This window comes from Rhineura floridana, chromosome 17 (genome assembly GCF_030035675.1).
Source record: "Rhineura floridana isolate rRhiFlo1 chromosome 17, rRhiFlo1.hap2, whole genome shotgun sequence".
NCBI lineage: Eukaryota > Metazoa > Chordata > Lepidosauria > Squamata > Rhineuridae > Rhineura > Rhineura floridana.
In genome coordinates this window covers 26,301,764-26,321,401 of record NC_084496.1, presented here as the reverse complement: position 1 = coordinate 26,321,401, position 19,638 = coordinate 26,301,764, and the positions used below count along the sequence as shown (strand labels likewise).

General features: G+C 40.1%; 2 protein-coding genes across 5 annotated transcripts in view; one reads left to right on the top strand and one right to left on the bottom strand.

Annotated features, from left to right (window-relative positions):
• The window catches only part of C17H7orf50 (chromosome 17 C7orf50 homolog), a 172,923-nt gene that overhangs the window by 34,956 nt on the left and 118,329 nt on the right, over positions 1-19,638 (top strand). The gene's annotated exons all lie outside the window — the stretch shown is intronic.
• LOC133371783 (uncharacterized) lies at positions 1,038-19,341 on the bottom strand. Of its 2 annotated transcripts, none has more exons than XM_061599562.1 (3): positions 19,323-19,341; positions 18,837-18,890; positions 1,038-3,066 (listed from the first exon to the last, which is right to left on the bottom strand). In XM_061599562.1, the coding sequence occupies exon 3, from the start codon at positions 3,030-3,032 to the stop codon at positions 1,992-1,994; it is 1,041 nt and encodes a 346-aa protein (XP_061455546.1). In that variant the 5' UTR covers positions 3,033-3,066; positions 18,837-18,890; positions 19,323-19,341; the 3' UTR covers positions 1,038-1,991. The 2 variants fall into 2 exon arrangements, with proteins under 2 accessions (XP_061455546.1, XP_061455545.1); XM_061599561.1 differs by lacking the exon at positions 19,323-19,341 and adding an exon at positions 9,312-9,482 and having other exon boundaries at positions 18,837-19,009.

Sequence of the window (19,638 nt, the reverse complement as noted above, 5' to 3'; positions counted from 1 at the left end):
TGGAAGTTGGAGTTCATAACATCTGGAGGCATCATGTTGGCTACCCCTGTTTTAACATAACCCTTGAACCAGCAGATAAAACTCTCCATGTATGTAGAAGATAGGTGCAACACCCTGCTAGATCTTCATGCCTAGTCTTACATTCATCTCGGTTTGCTGTTATGAAACTCTTGTAAGGCTATTTATTGAATAGCTTAATGAAAGAACTACTGCCTTTGGGTTTTGCTTGCTGTTGCTTTTGGCATGTTTGTAATTTTCTCCAAAACATTTAAAGTGGTAAATAAAAGGATACTTTCCCTCTTACTGTATACCTTATCTTCCTCAGTAGCTTCACTCTATACTAAATCTTTTATGTTGTTTTTGGTCATTGTTATGTTGATTAGATCTTTTAGCAAAAGATTGCCCATATGTATTTAACCCTGTCTGCACCCCATAGAATTAACTTTCCTGAAGCCCAGAACAACCATTTTGTTTTGTTTTGTAGAACGTTGTATGCATGCCCCTGCACTGTAAACAAAACTTTTTGTTCTCCGCTACGCAGCAGTTTGTATTTTCCAGTAAACTATCACTTTAAGCCCCCAATTGTTCCTTTGAAGCCCTACCCTTGCCTGCCCCACACCTGACATGTATGATGTCAGATGTAGGGCGGGTAGGCACCCCTGCTCTAGTTGCAGATAGTCTGTCTGAATATACTACCAGTAAATAGTAATGTCCTTTTGCAACCTCTGGTTTTAGTTTCCTTTCCTTTTAGGGTGATTGCAACACTCTTAATATATTATAACATGTTCTATTGTTCCATGTAGTGTTGTCCCATTCCATACCAGTGTAGCCTCTTAGAAGCATCCATACATTCTAGCAGGCTGGATTCTGAAAGCTGGACATTTTAGGCTGAACAAATCCATGGATGGGGTTTGTTGTTTCCAGGATGGGTGGAGAATAGAGAAAAAAAGTTCTACCAGCACTTGACTTATGAATGTGTGCTAGAGATGTGCTAGAATTTTGCCCAATTTGGATTTGGTACAGAAATCCACTTATAATAATAATAAAATAATAATTTTTTATTTTTGAGTCGCCTATCTGGCCGAATTAACGGCCACTCTAGGCGACGTACAATTACAAGATAAAATACAATAAAACCAATAAAACCACTTATATCATTGTGGATCAGATTTTTATGTAGCAATTTCCTGTCATTATTTTCGAATATGGGTTTTTTAAAAAAAGCTGCCTCTAAAATATCGATATTATGAACAATACATTTATTAATATTTCCTTTCATTTATTGATAATTCCTTTCAAAATATTGATATTTCCTTTACAGTTATTTCCATTAAAATGTTGATATTAATTTCAATATTGTTTGTGAGGAAAAAAATCCCAGATTAAAGTAGTGGCTAGCAGACAAAGAATGAACTCAAATCATACTGCCTGTTAGGTTGACGGAATGCTTTCAAACCAGCACCTGCTAGTAGATCCCATCACTAATGTGTGGGGGTGGGAATAAAATTTTTTTAGAGTTGAGGGATTATGGTGCGTGGTAACTTAATTTTGTTCATATAAAAGAGTCACTCATAGAATAATGTGTTAATTCTCTAGGTGATATACTACTATATGAAGATCTCCCTTCTCTCTCCCATGCAGTCTTTCCCACAGCCATTCATTGTAAACCTTGATAAACATAGAAGAGTTAAATACATGAAAATAAAATGAGGGTACAGTTTCTCTTCATAAAAGCTCTTGACCAAGTTGTCTCTCCTTTTGTTCACCCTGCTCTCCATACATCAGCTCACAAAAACAAGGGACCGATGTGTAATAGCAACACAGGTGGACATTCAATTACTATGATTGTAGCTATCAACCCCCGCTGGAGAATATTTGTTCTTCAGATTGTAAGAATAAATAAGCTTGACAATCTTTCATTCCTTCAGGTTCTGCATTCTAGCAGATTTGTAGCTTTTTTCTTTAAATGCTAGTATTTCAGAAGGCAAAGATCAGCGTGATACATTTTCAGAAGGCATACACGAAACTTCGGTATGAGTTTCTGGTATTTCAAGAGGTCTGTTACTAGCATGTCTCCTTCTGCAAACTTCTGTGAATTTAGTTATAATATTCAATATGCCTCTTCTGCATGGTTTATGAAGGCAAAGAATGATCACTAAACTAATACAACTTTCGCTGAACAGCAGAATTTCTGCAGTATTCATTATTAGCTCATTTTGGGGTGTCCCTATTGTTCTCTGTATCTTCAAGGTGGTCCTGAAGAGAATCATACTGTTGTAAAATAGACGGCACACAAACATTGTTGTTGTAATAACCAAAACAGTCAAATAAGGGTGAATATTCTGTCTTGAGGAATGGATTTCTGGATGAGTTGCTTTAACAAACAGGAGAATAAAGCACAGAAGCTTGGCCAAAGATGGAATGCAGAAGCCAAAGGTAAATTTAATAATTTCATATTCAGGCCATGCAAATAAAGGATCTAATTGGCAGTCAGTTTGTTCATGGTAATTCTCTACGCCCAGCAGCGCCACCACTATCAGTGCACCACAAAAGGCAAACATCAGTACAAATGCAACAGACACCATAGGATTTTCATGTGCTTTTCTAATTAAAGCATTCTGGGGCGGGTGTCTGTTTAAAAAAAAGTTAAGCACCATTAGGATGAGAAGATACTGGGAACTGAAGTAAGTCAAATTGAAAAAAAATGACAGTGTTGCACACTCAAAATAGGATACTTTGAGGTAGGCAGGCCTTGTGGTGATGGTGAGTGATAAAAAAATCATTAATATGTTGGTGATGGTATGAGCAAAAAACAGGGTATCTAATTTCTCGAAGGTGTGATGCATATAGTTCTTGATGGAGATGCCTAAAATAATGATCCCAGCTAGTAAGCCACTTGGTACAAAGAGCGCAATATAGCAGTGCATAAATCTTGATATTACATGTTGTGAGAATATGATATCTTCAAAACTGGTGGATGAATCTTGGCTCTGGCTTGGGTACTTTATCCATGTCATATTATGAGGGACCATTTTTGTGGAGAACTCTGGTTGATGCTTCTGCAAACTGAAATGAAAGAGTAATGAATTACATACAGTTGAAGTAGTAGAAAAGTGAGAAAGTACACCACAAATCTTTGGATTAAACAATGCAAAATGTGCTTATAATGCATCTCAAATGTGCATTATAGAGCCATGTGCTATGTCAGAAAGGAAGGTAGAGTTGCTGTTGAGTTCCATTAGAATATAATATTAGGTCTTGGGACAGCTTCACAAAAAGCAGAAAATAATGTCCCTATGTTTCTAGTATGACCCAAATGTATCTTTTCACACAAAAAGAAAACTGTATTTTCAGTTATACTCCATGGATATTTGAATGCACCTGGGGGCTCATGTCTCTCAAGAGTATGTTTCCTCCTGAGTGCCCTCCAGGCCTTACTGAAAAAGAGTGGTTAATATGTGGCAGAAACATAGGGGTTCCATCTTCTCTTTAAGTTATCAGTTGACCTTCAATGTGTTTTTAATTGGTTTCAGATTGATTTATTATTTATTTATTTATTGAATTTTTATACCGCCCCACTAGCATAGCTCTCTGGGCGGTGTACAACAAATATGAATGAATACAATAAAATCACATAAACAATACAAAACAGATATATATAGAAATCCACAATCTAAAACCAGATTAAAAACATATATAGAAAAAATTAAAATGCCTGATAAAATAGGAAGGTTTTAACTTGGCGCTGGAAAGATAGCAGCGCTGATGAGCGAACATCCTCTAGTTATAGTGAGCCAAGAATGCTTTCTTTTGTGAGTTTGAAAAGGTTGGCAGTCAGAAACTAGACACATTCAAAACTTACATGCTTATTCGACTTGATTGTGCAGACTCTTCACAGCAACAAAGTTGCCTGATGTAGAGTTGTACAGGAAGAAGATACATGAAAATAACTTTGGCCAAGATCAAAGGGCTCACTGAAAGGTTCAGATGTGTTCAGAGGAATATTTTATTTTGAATAGCTAGCATATACACCCTCATGGAAGGCACACATGGTTTGTATGAAGTAAATCCCATGTTCAATCCCTAACAATTCCAGGCAGGGCTGGGAAAGACCCAATTCTGAAATCCCAGATAGCTGCTAGCAGTCAGTTTAGACTAGGGGTGGGGAGGCTTTTTCAGCGTAACAGCTGCATACCCTCATAGGCAGACTTCCAGGAACTGAATGCTGGTAGCTGGAGCGGCCACACATGTGATTCCAGTAGGCTACAGTCAAGCCACACAATATTAAGAAGTTTCTACCACTTGCATCTCTCCATCTAAGTGGCAGCATTACAGTTCAAGGGCATGTTCCAGCCACACACAAGAACTGGAGGAGAGTATGGAGAGGGGCTAGCGGGGGGTGTTGCCTGGGGAGAATCCCGAGGGCTAGCTAGAGAGTCCTGGAAGGTTGCATTTGGCCATTGGACCTAAGGTTCTGCACCCCTGATTTAAGCAATAGTGAGCTAGGTGAACCAATGGTCTGGCTTAAGATAAGGTTCCTTTGATTCTACACCATCTCCCCTCTGTCCTGCTACATCTTCTTTTTGAAATTTTCAAAAGTGGTTGACCATGAGGGGTGGGAGAGCAGCTCTTCAGGAAACATTAGTCTAAAGGGCCCCCTTCAGCGCATTATATTAGTTGGATCCTGAGTGGTGTTAAGAATGTTTATTGCTTTATTTATAGATTTATGGAGAAGGACTTAATTTTTATAACAACTACAGCCCAACCATAGCCCCACTAAAGGGACTGGATGACTGTGTTGTCAGCTGACCACTACACCGGTGTATCTTTGTATTCCACTGGCACAAGTAGATTTAGTACTGGTTCTATTCTTATAGCGCACAGTGAACATTGGGTCAGTCTGTTAACAATGGTTGCTTTAGAATAGTTGTGAAAATTACAAGTCCACAGCAATAGAATTTCAGCACTACTAATATGGCCTTTTAATTTTAAATATCACAGATCTCATGATGGAGCTACTAGAGAGTGGGAAAAATTAATTGTTTTTAAAACTTAATTTTAATGCCATTATCTGATTATACTCTTTTGCTAACTTAGAACTGTGTGTATGTGTTTATAGCAGCTATAAATTCCTAAGGATAGGGGTTTCTTAAGGTGAAGCTGACAGGGGATTAACTGTAATAGCTCAATATGTGCTGCCATCATGATTCCGTTACCATGAAAATACATCACTTTTCCTTTTAAACAAATAATAGACTGTGTAAAAAGATACAGTAGTTGTTTGCTCTGCAGAAAATGACGGCAATAAATATGGAATGTGTAATTTTATAGACCTAAAAGCACAATTTGATCATTATCAAAAAGGATTTTTCCATATACTTTGTTAGAAAAAGTCTGTTGTCAATGTTATTCAGGGGTGTTTTTTTTTAAAGGATTGTGTTGCAATAGGATAAACATTTCATATTTAAAATGTTGTAGAAAACCATATGGAGCTTTTGGGGGAATCATTATTAGCACATTTTAAAAGATAGCTTCTATTGCCCAAGCTTTGCGTTAGTATTACAATAAGTATTTGCATATCTGTAATTAAAAAGTATAGAATGGTATGTTTGCTATTTCATCTTCTGTTTCCTTTGTAACATAAGCACTTCTGGTTTTGCTTTAATCACCAGATTTAATATTGTGCTTTCTTCAAATCAATAATATGCAAAGCTAATCTGTTCAAGCAGAGCATATATGTACAATGACTTGCCGAGACACTGCAATGTCTTGGGTCTCTTCCTTATCCAAAGTTTCCATAGAACCTCATCTAATAATGGAATAATGGTAATGCTCCTCCACAAGACTTTATTCCACAACTTACGTGTTGTTGGGAGAGTTCTGTCAGTGTGAGAACGCTGTGCTTTTAAGCTACAGTGTTAATTTAAAGCTTTAGTCCTATGCGCATGTAAGAATAATATAACATAAGAAGAGCCCTGCTAGATGCGACCACAGAGCCATCTAGTCTTAATAGCCTGCTTCTCATAACAGCCAGCGGTGAGTTCCTTGGAAAAAATGGAAATGTTCTGCCTTCAAGTCGATTCCAACTTATGGCGACCCTATGAATAGGGTTTTCATGGTAAGCGATATTCAGAGGTGGTTTGCCATTGCCTTCTTGTCACCCAGTGAGCTTCATGGCTGTTTGGGGATTTGAACCCTGGTCTCCCAGGTCGTAGTCCAACACCTTAACCACTATGCCACACTGGCTTTCAGATACATGAAAGCAATAGTCCCACCCCACATGCCTCCGAACATGGACGTTAGCTTGGAAGTAAGTCCTTTTCAACCCAGTTGGACTTCCCAGTAAACATGTACAGAATTAGTCTGTGAATATGTTAGAGAGAGTTTAAAATATTGCTTTCTTTTGTATTATGGTTGTTGCATTTTAATATATTAAGTCTGTTTTTATGATGTTTTAAAGTGTTTTTAGTGCTTTTGTTTGCTGCCCTGGGCTCCTACTGGGAGAAAGGGCGGGATATAAATAAAATAAAACAAATAAATTTTATTCTAAAACATATATCCTGATATCCAGTCTAAAATGGTTCCCATGCCAACTTTCCAGAGATTAAGATCCACTATAAAAATACTGTATCAGTAGCACACATTTTTCAGTTGGTAGGATATGAATATGTGTGTGTAGTGTGGTGTCATAGCTGGGTTTTTTAATTTATTTATCACGCTTTTATCCTGCCCTTCTTTCAAGAACCTCTTCCCCTTATTCTGACAACAACCCTCTGCTATACATTAGTCTGAGGGATAGTGATTGAGGTCTCTCAGGAAGGGCTACACTAGATGTGGCATTGTTACGTCTTGCATTGCCCTCCTTCCATTGTGAACAGCAAAACAAGGAAGGGATAGGATTTCAGTAAGGACCAAAGCAAGGGTGCGTGGGTGGGTAAAGGGTGAAAGATCTCCTTCTCCATACCATGGTCCCTATCCAGCTTGCCCATCCCCACCCCCTGCATTGGCTATTAGTTAAAAATAGCTATGCAGGACGGAACTGCATGACAAACATTTGGCCTTCAGGCAGTGCAGAAATATTTGTGACACACAAGGGATTTGAACCTGTGTCTCCTTGGTCAAAGTCCAGCACTTTAACCACTATATCACACTGACTCTCTCATTCTCAGAAACATTGGATTGAGGAGACTGGGGTTCAAAATTCCTTTTTTAACATAAAACTCTGTGGATGATCTTGGGGCAGTCACTATCTCACCCTAATCCTCCCTCACAGTTCCTTGGAGGAAGGGCAGGAGATGTGTATGGTTGTTTTTGTGGTAGCTTTTGCTTTTAGCATTGCAGGATCTTTTCCTTTCTAGAGCATCACATGCAATATTGTTGCAGCATTGGTGGAATTACACTAGATGCCATCTCCAAAACACTTTCTTGTATGGAGGCGTCTGAAATAAATTGGGGGGGGGACTTTTGCAGTTAGGTGTCTTTGTAGCAAGGACCACAGCTAAGAGCAGAAAGGCAGACGTGGCTAAAATGAGACTGTTTTGAAATTGAACTCTGGAAGAACACCCAGAGCTTCAGATGTGAGAAAGGGAAGGTAGACTGCACACATAGGGCATAAGAATAAATTGGTAGGGGAGAGGAGGGATTTATCTGCTCCACTGATAATAGTTTGTTAACACTCAGCATGGATTTATGATTTTGATGTAAAAGGGTTTAGCTTCTTTCCAGCTACCAGAATGAACTCTATTTTATTAATATAATTTGAACTGAAACTCATATGTGAGGAGGAGGAACAGGTGGTTTGCTAACAGAAGAAAAGCACTGCGAACAGCACATCTGCAAAAGCCTGAGCAGCGAGGTTATTATAATAATTACACCATTTATAAAGCACTGACACCTTTACCTTTAAGAGTGGTCAAAGAGTTTGACTTATATTATCTCAGTAACTCTTAAAAACAACCCGACTATGTAGGCCAGTGTTTGTGTATTGCAGATGGGGTGTATGTTGATGCCGAAGCAATAGTGGCTTGCCTAAAGCTATTTATTGAAATTGACTGAGGTGAGACTTGAATTGGGAGCTTGCCAGCTCATGCTTGTTAGAATCAAAACAGACATAACACATGAGATCTGTAGGTACCATGGGGGAAGGAGGTGAAAGACTGGATGTGGGGTAACAGCTCTCACGGAGAAACTGTTTTAGCCTTTTCCTCATCATTTTCCTGATTAAAAATGCCGCCTTTGAAGTAATTGTTAGCTGTGCTTGTTGAATAATCTCTCCCCAGCACCACTTCCCTAATTCACTTCATGCACTCAGTCTCTGATGGTTGCTTTAAAGTTTATTTATCACATTTATATCCTGCCTTTCCTCCGAGGAACAGTTCTCCTCTCCCTTGTATCCTCACAACAACCTGTGAGGACGATTCCGCTGAGAGACTGTGACTGGCTCATGGTCACCCAGTGAGAGCTTCATGACTGGGAGCTTGAGCCCTGGCCACCCAGGTCCTAATCTGACACCTTTATCTTCTGTGTCATGTCTGTTTTGGTCCTTAGGGTTGTATTCAATAGAGCGCTAAGTCGCAGCTTCTGTCAGCATAAGGATTTCCAGTTGCACAACAGAATGTTCATGATTTATCATTTTATTTATTAGATGCATGTTCTGCCCTTCCTCCCAGTAGAAGCTCAGGGAGGCAAGCAAAAACACTAAAAACACTGTAAAACATAATAAAAACAGACTTTAAAATATATTAAAATACAGTATATTAAAAATACTTTCTCCCCCTTTCCTACCCCCCCAATCTGTTCTTTGGGTTCCTCCAACCCTCCAGAGCAGATCTGGGTGACAGTGTGGAGGTAGAAGAGACAGGAAAGTCCCATTGTGCTATTCCTTGCACTAGCACAGTTGTTTAGTTGAATACTGTCCTTAGTCTCTACACCAGTGGTGTGGAATTTGTGGCTCTCCAGATGTTGGTCTCCCACCAGCCCCGGCCACCATGGCTAATGGTCAGGGATGATGAGGACCAGCAAAGGAATCGAGCACACAGGAAAGGATTAACTCCTAGAAAAGAGGGTCAAACCAAGAAAAAAATACTGGCAGTCAACTGGTAAAGGAACTAACCTTCCCACCAGTTCTGACTCTGCTTTTGTTAGGAGAGCAGGTTTGATTCTTAGCTCCTGCATACTCTTTGATTTTCATTTCAAAGTGATTAGATCCCCCCCTGCCCTTCTTGCCTATGTCTGATCTATCTCCTCTGTTCACTCTGATAGGGTGTCCTGTGGTCTGACCCCAGGAGTTTTTTTAAAAACTTAAATTCTACCTTCCACAAGGTACAGACGTTTGTGTTGCCAGACTTCTGTCCAAAGCAGGTTCACTTGAAGTGAAAGTCATAGCACAAGTTGCATGTCTGCAGGGAGGTCCAAATGGATCTGAACCATACAAGGGTGCTAAGATGCAGCAACTCATTATTTGTCTCTTGCAAGGCATGGGCCTAGGACAAAAAGGTTTTAAGGTTAGGTTGGTCAGAGGATGCATAGCACAGGTATATCTTGTGAAGTCATGGACTCTGCTGCTGGACATCACATCACATTCTGTGCTAGAGGTTACCTTCTTGACAGCTCTCCATACTAATGCTCCCCTCGAAGGATATGTAGGGTGGTTACCTGGACTAACCCATCCATGTTTGTTAAACACTGCAAGGTGATTGAGTTTGCCTTGGCCAAGGCAGCTTTTGCCAAGAGAGTTACCCAACAAATCCTTTATTGGATTCTGAACATCTCTTTACTGTATGCTCTCTCCTCCACTGTCGAGAACAGAAAGCTCAATTTATGGTGAACTGTTATGGTCATTGCAGAATGGAGCATACAGCCCCAAGTCAAATCTGGTTTCATGAGGGCTAGAGAGGCACTCGTATGTCATTGCCTTTCTGCAGGTACCTTTGGTAGATAGGAACTCCATTGACATCTGGGCTGCTCTGGTTCTTTCTGTGTTTCTTGTTCTATTATACGTTTTAGTTCTTACGCTTATTGTTGCAGGGACTCCCCAGAAGGAGAACACATAATTGCTGTGGCTAAGTCTGGGGACTGGTGGGAAGGTTCTGTCCTCCTCTGGTTGTCCAAAATCTTTGTTCTAGTGTTGACTCTGCTTTCTCGAAGAGTAGTTAATCCTTTCCTGCATGCTCCACTCTTCACTGACCAAAAGAACACCACACTTAAGTCCAACTTTCTGATCTGGAGGGCCAGTTTCCCCACCCCTGCTCTGTACCAGAATGGAGAACCTTTGGCTCGGTGGCTTAATTAGGCTGGGCATGGGTCCCAGTTTGGCTGTGAGGCCTTTTCTCCAACTATGTCCACCTGTCCCACACCCAGCATCATATGTGACATCAATTGTTGAGTAAGTAAATACATGGTTCCAAAAGAACAATCAGGAGCTTAAGGTGATTTTGTTCATTTGCAAGCAGGGCTTGCTGACAGTGAGCCCCACTGGGATTAGCTGTGCTAGGGAGATCCCCATCAGAAACCAGTGAGCCCCTTTGGTGTTGTCACCTGATGTCATAGTAATGCCAGGTGATTGATAGGTGGGCAACTCCACCCACCTGTCAAAATGGCTGGTGTCTTACATGATGCTGATGCTGAGAGGGGGCACGTGTACATTTATTAAAAAATTATTAGAAATCCAATCCTCTGATTCTAGACTTATAATGGAGTTCATGCTGGTTGACAATTGCTTTGATATATATTGAATTCAGAATTCACACATTCTTGCCCTCCTAATCATGGGCTAGCCTACAGTACCTTCTTTTGAAACTAAGCAAAGACTGGGGGGGGGAAGGCCAATTGTTCTACAGTTAAATCTTGAGAATTTTTTGTTGGGAGGGGTGTGTGTTAACATCTGGAATTAACATCCGACAAAGGGATCGACTTGAAGGCAATCTTCATTTTTCCATTTCCAAAGAAGGCAACTTGCATGGAGCGCCCTTGAACATAGAACGTACAGTGATACTTTATGCTGCATCACACCATTGGTCTCGCTAGTTCATTATTGTCTACACTGATTAACAGCTGCTCTCCAGGATTTCACACAGGAGTTTTCCCCAGCTTTAGCTGGAGATTCTTGGGTTTGAACATGAGATCTTCTATATGCAAAGCATTTGCACTGCTTAGGAGCTATGGATCTCATGGGCTAATTTCATGGTTCTTTGGATCCTGGGCTTTACCTTTTCTCTTCATCAGTAGAACAATTAGCACTCATGTTGGTTAGTCTATTCCAAGCAATCAAATGCTGTTGTGCTTGGGGTAAAATAGTTATGCGATCCATAGCAGCAGCCTCTTAACTCCTCAAACCCACCAATTTTGCCCATGTTCACTGCTCACTTTTTGATTTCACTTCTGACTTGAAGGCAGTCCATTTCATTTTCATGGAAACAAAACCCTTTTCTCCAGTGCTTTCCAACAGGTGGTATGCATGCCAAACAACATATTGTGAAATACCACCAGTTGAACAGCCCTGCTTTGGCCCTTTGTGTGATACTCTCTTCATAGCTGTTGCTAACAACATGGTGAGTCACGGCTCCCTGGCCCATAGATGATTCTAAGCAGCCATGGCGAGATCCTTTGCTTTTCAGCTTTGTGAGGAGGAAATAACCTCTTTTTGTATTTAGATTACCTATTAGGAAAAAAAGCCATATGAACCATAATAAGAATAAGTAACAGGTCAGAGAGACTTAAGGTCCCTTCTAGCTATATGAATCTAAAGTTGGAGTTTCCATTTCTTTTTTATGGCCAAGCCTCATCTTGGATAGTTTGTGGCTGATACAATGACCAAAATGTTATGGGCCTGAAAAAGAACTATGCAACTATTTCTATGGTATAAGATAAAATCAGAGCTTGGAAAAGTTACTTTTTTGAACTACAACTCCCATCAGCCCCAGCCAGTATGGCCAATGGATTGGGCTGATGGGAGTTGTAGTTCAAAAAAGTAACTTTTCCAAGCTCTGAGATAAATAATAATAATTTGTGGTTTTCAAACAGCAGCCCTGTGCTCATGGCAAATTATTTTTCAAGCTTAGTGTAAATTGAACCAGCAACTCCAGCAGTGAGGCCCAGCTGCCTTTAATTTAATTTTATTTAAAATACTTGATACCACCCTTTATCAAAGTGTATTCCACCATAACTGTGACATCCTGCTGTCATCCTCCATTGGATTTCTTAACATCATTGTTTTTGAAAATTGAGTTGAGGTGTCCAGTGCACCTTCAGGCTTAATTTTGTGGAATCGGTTTCAGTTGATGCTACCTGATGATGTGGACAAAGTGCTCCATCAATGCAACTGGCTATTTATTTATTTATTTACTAAATTTATATCCTGCCCTTCCTCCCAGTAGGAACCCAGGGTGGCAAACGAAAAGACTAAAAACACTCTAAAACATCATAAAAACTGACTTTGAAATATATTGAAATAAAACAACTTTAAAAACATATTAAAACAAAACATATTTTAAAAATATCTTTTAAAAAAAGCTTTGCAAAGATCTTTAAAAGCAATTCCAACACAGAAGGTGAGTGAAATAAGGTCTCTACTTAAAAGGCTCATTGAAAGAGAAAGGTCTTCAGTAGGCACTGAAAAGATAACAGAGATGACACCTATCTAATATTTAAGGGGAGGGAATTCCAAAGGGTCGGTGCCACAACACTAAAGTTCTGCTTCCTATGTTGTGTGGAATGGACCTCCTGATAAGATGATATCTGCAGGAGGCTGTCATCTGCAGAGTGTAGTGATTGACTGGGTATATAAGAGGTAAGACAATCATGTATCCTGGTCCCAACCTGTATAGAGCTTTGTACACCAAAACCATGTCGGAATTCTATTGAGTTGCGTAGCGGAGCGGAGCGTATTCAGCGGGCTTATGTGTTTGTGTTTGAATCTTTGCTAAGATTCTACCTTCCCTGCAAATTAGTCAGACAGAGACTTTAAGCTGTAAAATAAGAAACAACTACTTTATTCTGGAAGTACATGCTTGATAGGAAAGAGTCCTATATCTAGCTAACTAGCTATGTTGGAGCAGTCTGCGCTGGTTCCAGTGCAGCTCTCATGCTGGTTGAGAGGGAGAGACAAAGGAAAGATGTCTGCTCCCCTCTCTCGAGAGAAGAAGGAACACTGAAAAGGCGGGAAGGAATTGGGATCAAACATCCTTTGCATATCAGTCTAGCAGGAAGGGGAGAGACGGCAGGATCACAGGAATAGGTATATCCTAGCAACCAAGAGATCTAGCTCTCTAGCTACCCTTATTAACCCCATGCAGCCTCAACCCACCAAGTTGGAGTTGAACCTCACACATTCCAACAAACCAGAACCTTGAGCTTAGCCTGGTAGCTAATGGGCAATCAGTGCAATTCTTTCAGCAGCAGGGTGACATGTTGGTGATACTCTGCCCCAGTGAGCAGTCATACCACATTCTGCACCAGCTGCAGCTTCCGGACCAACCTTAAGGGCAGCCACACATAGAACACATTACGGTAATCCAGCCTGGAGGTTTCCAGTGCATGGACAACAGTGGTCAGGCTATTCTGGTCCAGAAACAGCTGCAGCTGTCTTACCAGCCAAAGCTGATAAAAGGCACTCGTAGCCACTGAAGTCACCTGGGCCTCTAATGACAAAGATGGATCCAGACTACAAACCTGCTCTTTCAGAGTGCGTACAGCCCCAAAGCAGGCAACTGATCAATGTCACAAACCAATGGGTCAAGGGTGGGCTTTTCTTGAGCGGCTGGATCACCTGCTCTTTCAGGGCAGCTGGAACCACTCCCTTCTGCAAAGACCCATTGACAATACCCTGGATCCACTCAGTCAATCCCCCCCATTGGCAAGCGTTAATAAGCCAAGAAGAGCTACTTGCTCTGTCAACCATTGGACCATTTTACTGATTAAAGTTAGTTGGGTGTGTGTGACCAGGTGAGTCCAGGATATGATAAACACTTTGTTAAACAATGTTATGGTGCCTGCTTCCTTGAAGGAGGCAGTGCTGCAGCCATTCCTAAAAAAACCCACTCTCATACCAGTCATTTTTGACAGCTACTGCCTGGTCTCCAACACCTTTTTGATTCTCAAGAGAGTAGTGGCAGCACAACTTCAGATACTCTTGGATGAGACCAATTACCTAGATCCACTTTAGTCTGGGTTAATGCCTGGTTTTGAGAATGAATCAGCCTTGGTCAGTCTGATGGATGACCCTTGTTGGGAGAGTGACAGCGAGAGTGCAGCCCTGTTAGTTCTCCTTAATCTCACAGCATCGTTTGATACCATCGACCATGATATCCTTCTGGATCAGTGCTGTGGGTTGGAAGTTGGAGGCACAGTTTTACAGTTCTGCTTCTACCTGCAGGGATGATTTCAGAGAGCAGTATTGCGTGATTGCCTTTTGCCACCCTGGAAATTGTGATGTGTGGTGCCATCAGACACCATTTTGTCCTCAATGCTATTCAACACCTACATGAAAGCCATTGTAAATTGTCATTAGGAGATTTGGAGCACAGTGTCGTAAGAATGCTAATGACACACAGCTTTATTTCTCTATAGCATCAAAAATGTATATTTTCTGAAACAGTGCTTGGACACAGTGATGAAGGTGACTGGTTCCTGGGTGTGGGAGGCTGTTCATTTACCAGTTCTAAAAGGGGTCACACTTCCTTTGAAGATTCAGGTTCATAGTCTAGAGGTACTCCTTGAACCATGTCTGTTATTGGAGATCCAGGTGACCTCAGTAGCTAGGAATGCTTTTTATCACAGGAGTGGTACACCACCTATGACTGTTCTTACATGGGGATGCCTTAACTACAGTGGTTCACACATTGGTAGCCTCAAGAATTGCTTATTGGAATGTGCTTTAAGTGGAGTTGCCCTTAAGGTTAGCCTGGAAGCTGCAGCCAGTGCGAAATGCAGCAGCTAGTTTGCTATGTGAAGCAGTCTACCACGTTTGCTGAAGGAATTGTACTGGCTGGTGATATACTACCAGGCCAAGTTTCAGGTTTTATTACTGGTATGTAAGGCCGTAAATGGCTGCCCATTTGCTACTGGGCCAAGTTCAAGGTTCTAGTTTTGGCGTACAAAGCCCTATACAGCTCAGGACCAGGATACCTGAAAGACCGTCTTACCCCTTATATGCCCAGTCGATCACTGCGCTCTGCAGGTGAGGGCCTCCTGCAGATACCATCTTATCAGGAGGTTCGTTCTGCACAACATAGGAAACGGACCTTTAGTGTGGCGGCACCTGCCCTGTGGAATTACCACCCTTTGAATATTAGGCAGGCGCTATCTCTGCTATCTTTTCGGCGCCTTTTGAAGACTTTTCTTTTTCAACAAGCCTTTTAAGTTGAGAGCTATCCCAGTCTGCATCTGTGTCAGAATTGTTTAATATGTTTTTAATAATGTTTTTAACCCATTTTTAAAGTTGTTTTGTTTAAAAAAATGTTTTTAATGCTGTTTTGTTAATGTATTTTAAGATCTGTTTTTATGATGTTTTAAAGTGTTTTAGTGCTTTGTTTGTCACCCTGGGCTCCTGCTGGGAGGAAGGAACGGCGGGATACAAATTAAATAAAATAATAAAAAAAATAGCTCAGGATCAGGTTACCTGATAGAGCACCTCCTCCTCTACCTTCCTGCCTGGTTACTACAATCTGTTGAGAAGGCCCTGTTGACAATACTTCATACTTGGTGGCTTGCCTTGCCTCTGCATGGAAGAGGGCCTTTAGCGTAATGGCACTTGCATCTCCTTTTCTCTTGAAAGAGGGCAGGCATCTACAGTCGTTTTCATTCAGGCCTTCTCAGTTTAGTATTAGTACTGTTAATGTCTGTCTGCAATTAACATATGATCATGTGAAATTTGTTTTATTCTGTTTTTATATGATAGACTATTTTTATATTATGTATCCTCTTTTTGTACTCTACTTGGATATTTTAATGTTAAGCGGTCTAAATGTCGTGCTAAATAATTTTTTTTGTGCTATTGGTACAGATGGCCAAAGGATGCAGCAAGCAGCTCAACTGTGGTTTGGTGAAATTAGGGGCAAATAGGACTCTAATGTTTTATTCAAGTATATTCCAAGGGGATAGCTACTTGGAAAAAGTTAATAATTTTGAAACTGTCCAGTTTAACTGATACTGAATCCCTTAGTTATGATTGTTAATTCATTTTGTGATTCTATTTTAGCAATGGAAAGTTTTCCACAAAAAAACTTAGTAGAAAATTTTCCAATCCACATCACTGCTCTTGAATACCAAACTTCCAAACAAAGTGGCATTTCAGAAGCAGTTTGTAAGAGGTAGTAATGGTTGAGATGAGGTGGGATCTAAGTTTTGATAAAAGGATCGTATTTTGCAGCTTGAGTTAAGCGTTGAAAAAACTTTCCATTTGTGAATGGACAGACAACAATTTAGCTACTAAGCAACCGAGCCCTTTGGAATGTCGGCCCTGAAGAACTCTGGATCCCATGTATTTTGTGTTGTCTGAAAACCACTGAGCTAGGGAAGTTGAACAGCAGCAAATGTTTATCACCAAGCAATATGTTCCTAGCAAAAACTTATACTTGCATTGAGAATTCTGTATTGTTTGTGCTGAAATAAAGTAAATATATATACATATATATAACTGAAAAGTCTACCTTAATTTATGTTAGTGGGGGGAAATTACATGCAAGTGCTCAGGTTGTAAGATTATTTAATTAATCTTGCTCTTTGAAAAATATTTTTACCACCACCTTTCTCTGATTATGTAGCGTAATAGAAAATTTACTGCAGCGACTCATAGTCTCATTCTAGAAGGCTGTATGGCTTCACTTTATTTAGTGGCCCTGCAGAATGAAGTGTTTTAGAATGTTGTTATTTCATGACAACAACTGAAATTACTGTCAGAATACATTGGGGTTAAAACAGTATTTTTCTACCTTAACACAGTCCTTTCCATATTACCGTTTATGCTGAGGACCTCTGCATGCCCACTGTTAACAATCCATGGAGGTCACAGGTGTGCTCTCAGTTCATCCAGGGCACTGACCTTGCTATTGAACCTTATGGTTGCCCTGTCTGAAGTGAGTGCTTGTTCTACAACAAGCCCAGCATTCTTCTGTGACTGCATGGGTAGCAGTGGGCAAACTGGCTGTTAGGGGACCCTCTCTACCATTACTGATTTTCTCGTTCAGGAACCTCTCTTTAGCGTTCAAGGAACTCCAAGCTTTTCCTGAAACATAATTTGAACAATAACAGGGTAAGGTCATAGCACAGACAAACAACTTCATTATTAGGCCAAGCTTTGGGGCTGTAATTGGATTGGAGCTTAACAGTTAAAGCTTATTGTTCACTGTTATGTTTTAATTGTTGGTAAGGATTTTTTTTGATATTTTAATTAATGTTTAATGGGGGTTGTTAGCTGCCCTGGGCTCCTACAGGAGGAACAATAGGATATGAGACCAAAAAAATAAACAGATTAAATAAATATTTTACAGCACCAGACTTATTAAAAAAGTAGAAAACTCTGTTCTTTTTTTGTTGTTGTTTTGGAAACTTTTTTAAAAAATCTATAGACTATTTGCTTATGTTTGTCAGTTTCTTCCTAATCTTTTTTTCCGCTGATGGCTCTTCCTCTGATTTCTTCCTGACTTTGTCTAACCCCTTCATTTGCAAAGAGAGCCCTTCTGAAGCAGTGTGCTGCTAGTATGTTCGGCTTTGTTTGTTTTGGCAGTGAAGATAAAAATGTTCTGGAATCCTGTTCTCGGGCTCAGACACACAGCTTCTAAATTATCCTTTGCTGCCAATAGATGGAGCTGAACCATTCCCCACAACACGCAAGAGACAACTGCAGGAGGGCAAGTACTACAAGTGAAATTTCTTGAGAGAGCCAGAACTTGAAATTATTTTCCCCCTGCATGCGTTTGCTTAAAACGCTCAAGTCTGGGGACTTCAGCTTAATGGCTTATAGTGACGATTTATTTGAATGCGTTCAAGCCACATTGCTAGGTTTAGGAATTGTCGCTTTAGAAACCAAAACTATTTTTATAGATGTTGAGCATATGACAGCCCTTCCCTATTTTTTTTCTGGAGGAGAAAAAAGTTCATTTCATCCAGACAGCAAGCTTTGTGCACAACAGGAGTATTATTGCTATCAGCTCACAATGGATCTGTGTCATTTTAACTGTTCAGTGCAAATGCGTTTATAATTCTTAACAAAAGATGGTTCTACTGGTCTCCCAGGTCGTAGTCCAACACTCTAACCACTACGCCACACTGGCTCTCTCTAGGGATTCTACCATGAGTAAAATTTAGTGACAGAATTTATAGAGACAGAGAAATGCAAACTGAAATTAGATTACAGTAAAAATTTAATTAAGGGAGGACCATTTCTACAGAAACAGACTGAGAACAGATTTTTTTCTGTATAGATGAAGAATGTCAACAGTGTTGTGTTTGAAATCTGATGTGTGTAACTCTTGATTCAGTCTTGTTACTAAAATAGCAGACGGCAACATTCCAGTTTAGTAGAAAGTTTTGATTCTTTCTCCCCCCTCCCATTTGTTGAAATAGTCAAAACATCTGGCTTCTTGCACATTTAAGTATTCTGTGGCACTTTAATTATTCGTAAAAGGATTCTAACAGAGCAGAAAAATCTTAGTCTCTTTAGTTTTATAACATTGTTTTTCAGATGTGGTATTTTACTGCAGTTTGTGCAACTTTAAACTTGGTAGAAAAGGGAAGGGATTGGAAGCACAGAGCTCTCTTCACACTATTTTTGGCCCTCAGTGACGACAAACATTTCATATTTAAAACAAAACATATTTAAAACAAAGTAGGTCACTTACCCATGAAAGAAAATGTTCTGCAGATGCAACAGGCTGATTGATGAAACAGAATTGCTGTTCAGAGGAAAATAACAGTTTTAATGCATACTCAGCTTCCTGTGTGCGGTGACGTGTTCAGTTAGAAAACTCAGACTACAAAAACCTACAGTACTGTAGGGAACAGGAACTTAGTTTCACGTAATTCAAACCATACACGTTGCATCTTCAGCAAGCATATGGCTCTGTCATATAACTTTAAAGTTCAAGTTGACCTACAGAGGGTGATAATTTGGTGCTCCAGAACAGAAAAGTAGTGTGTAGCCATATATTTTTGAGTATGTGAGGCCATCCAGTGGCTTTTCTATAAAGAGTTAGCTTTATATTTTAAGACATGACCCATTTTACTCATATTCATTAATATCTTGACAGTATATTTTCATAGGTCCAGATGTTTTTAAAATGCTGCACAAACAAATGTCAAATAGCAATATTTTAAACAAGTGGGACCTGCAACATAATGTTGCAGCATGGAGCGCTTCTTGTCCAGGATTCCAGTCAGGCTGATCTATTCCCCCTCCTTCCTATCGGTTTCCCTCCCTCCAACAGTTAGTCAGCATTCCTTGCCCACTGAACATGCTCAGTCATTGGGTTGTTGTGGGAGTTCTTTCTCTTTTTTTAAAGAAGTATTTTTGTGTTCCTGCAAACCTCTGGGTCTCCCAAAGTCTCTGATACCTTCCTCTTATGCCTAGGCAGTGTTGTTTACATAAGGATTAGGAGATTGCTATAAGTATATACAATCATGATTAGAACCCTCAAACACCTC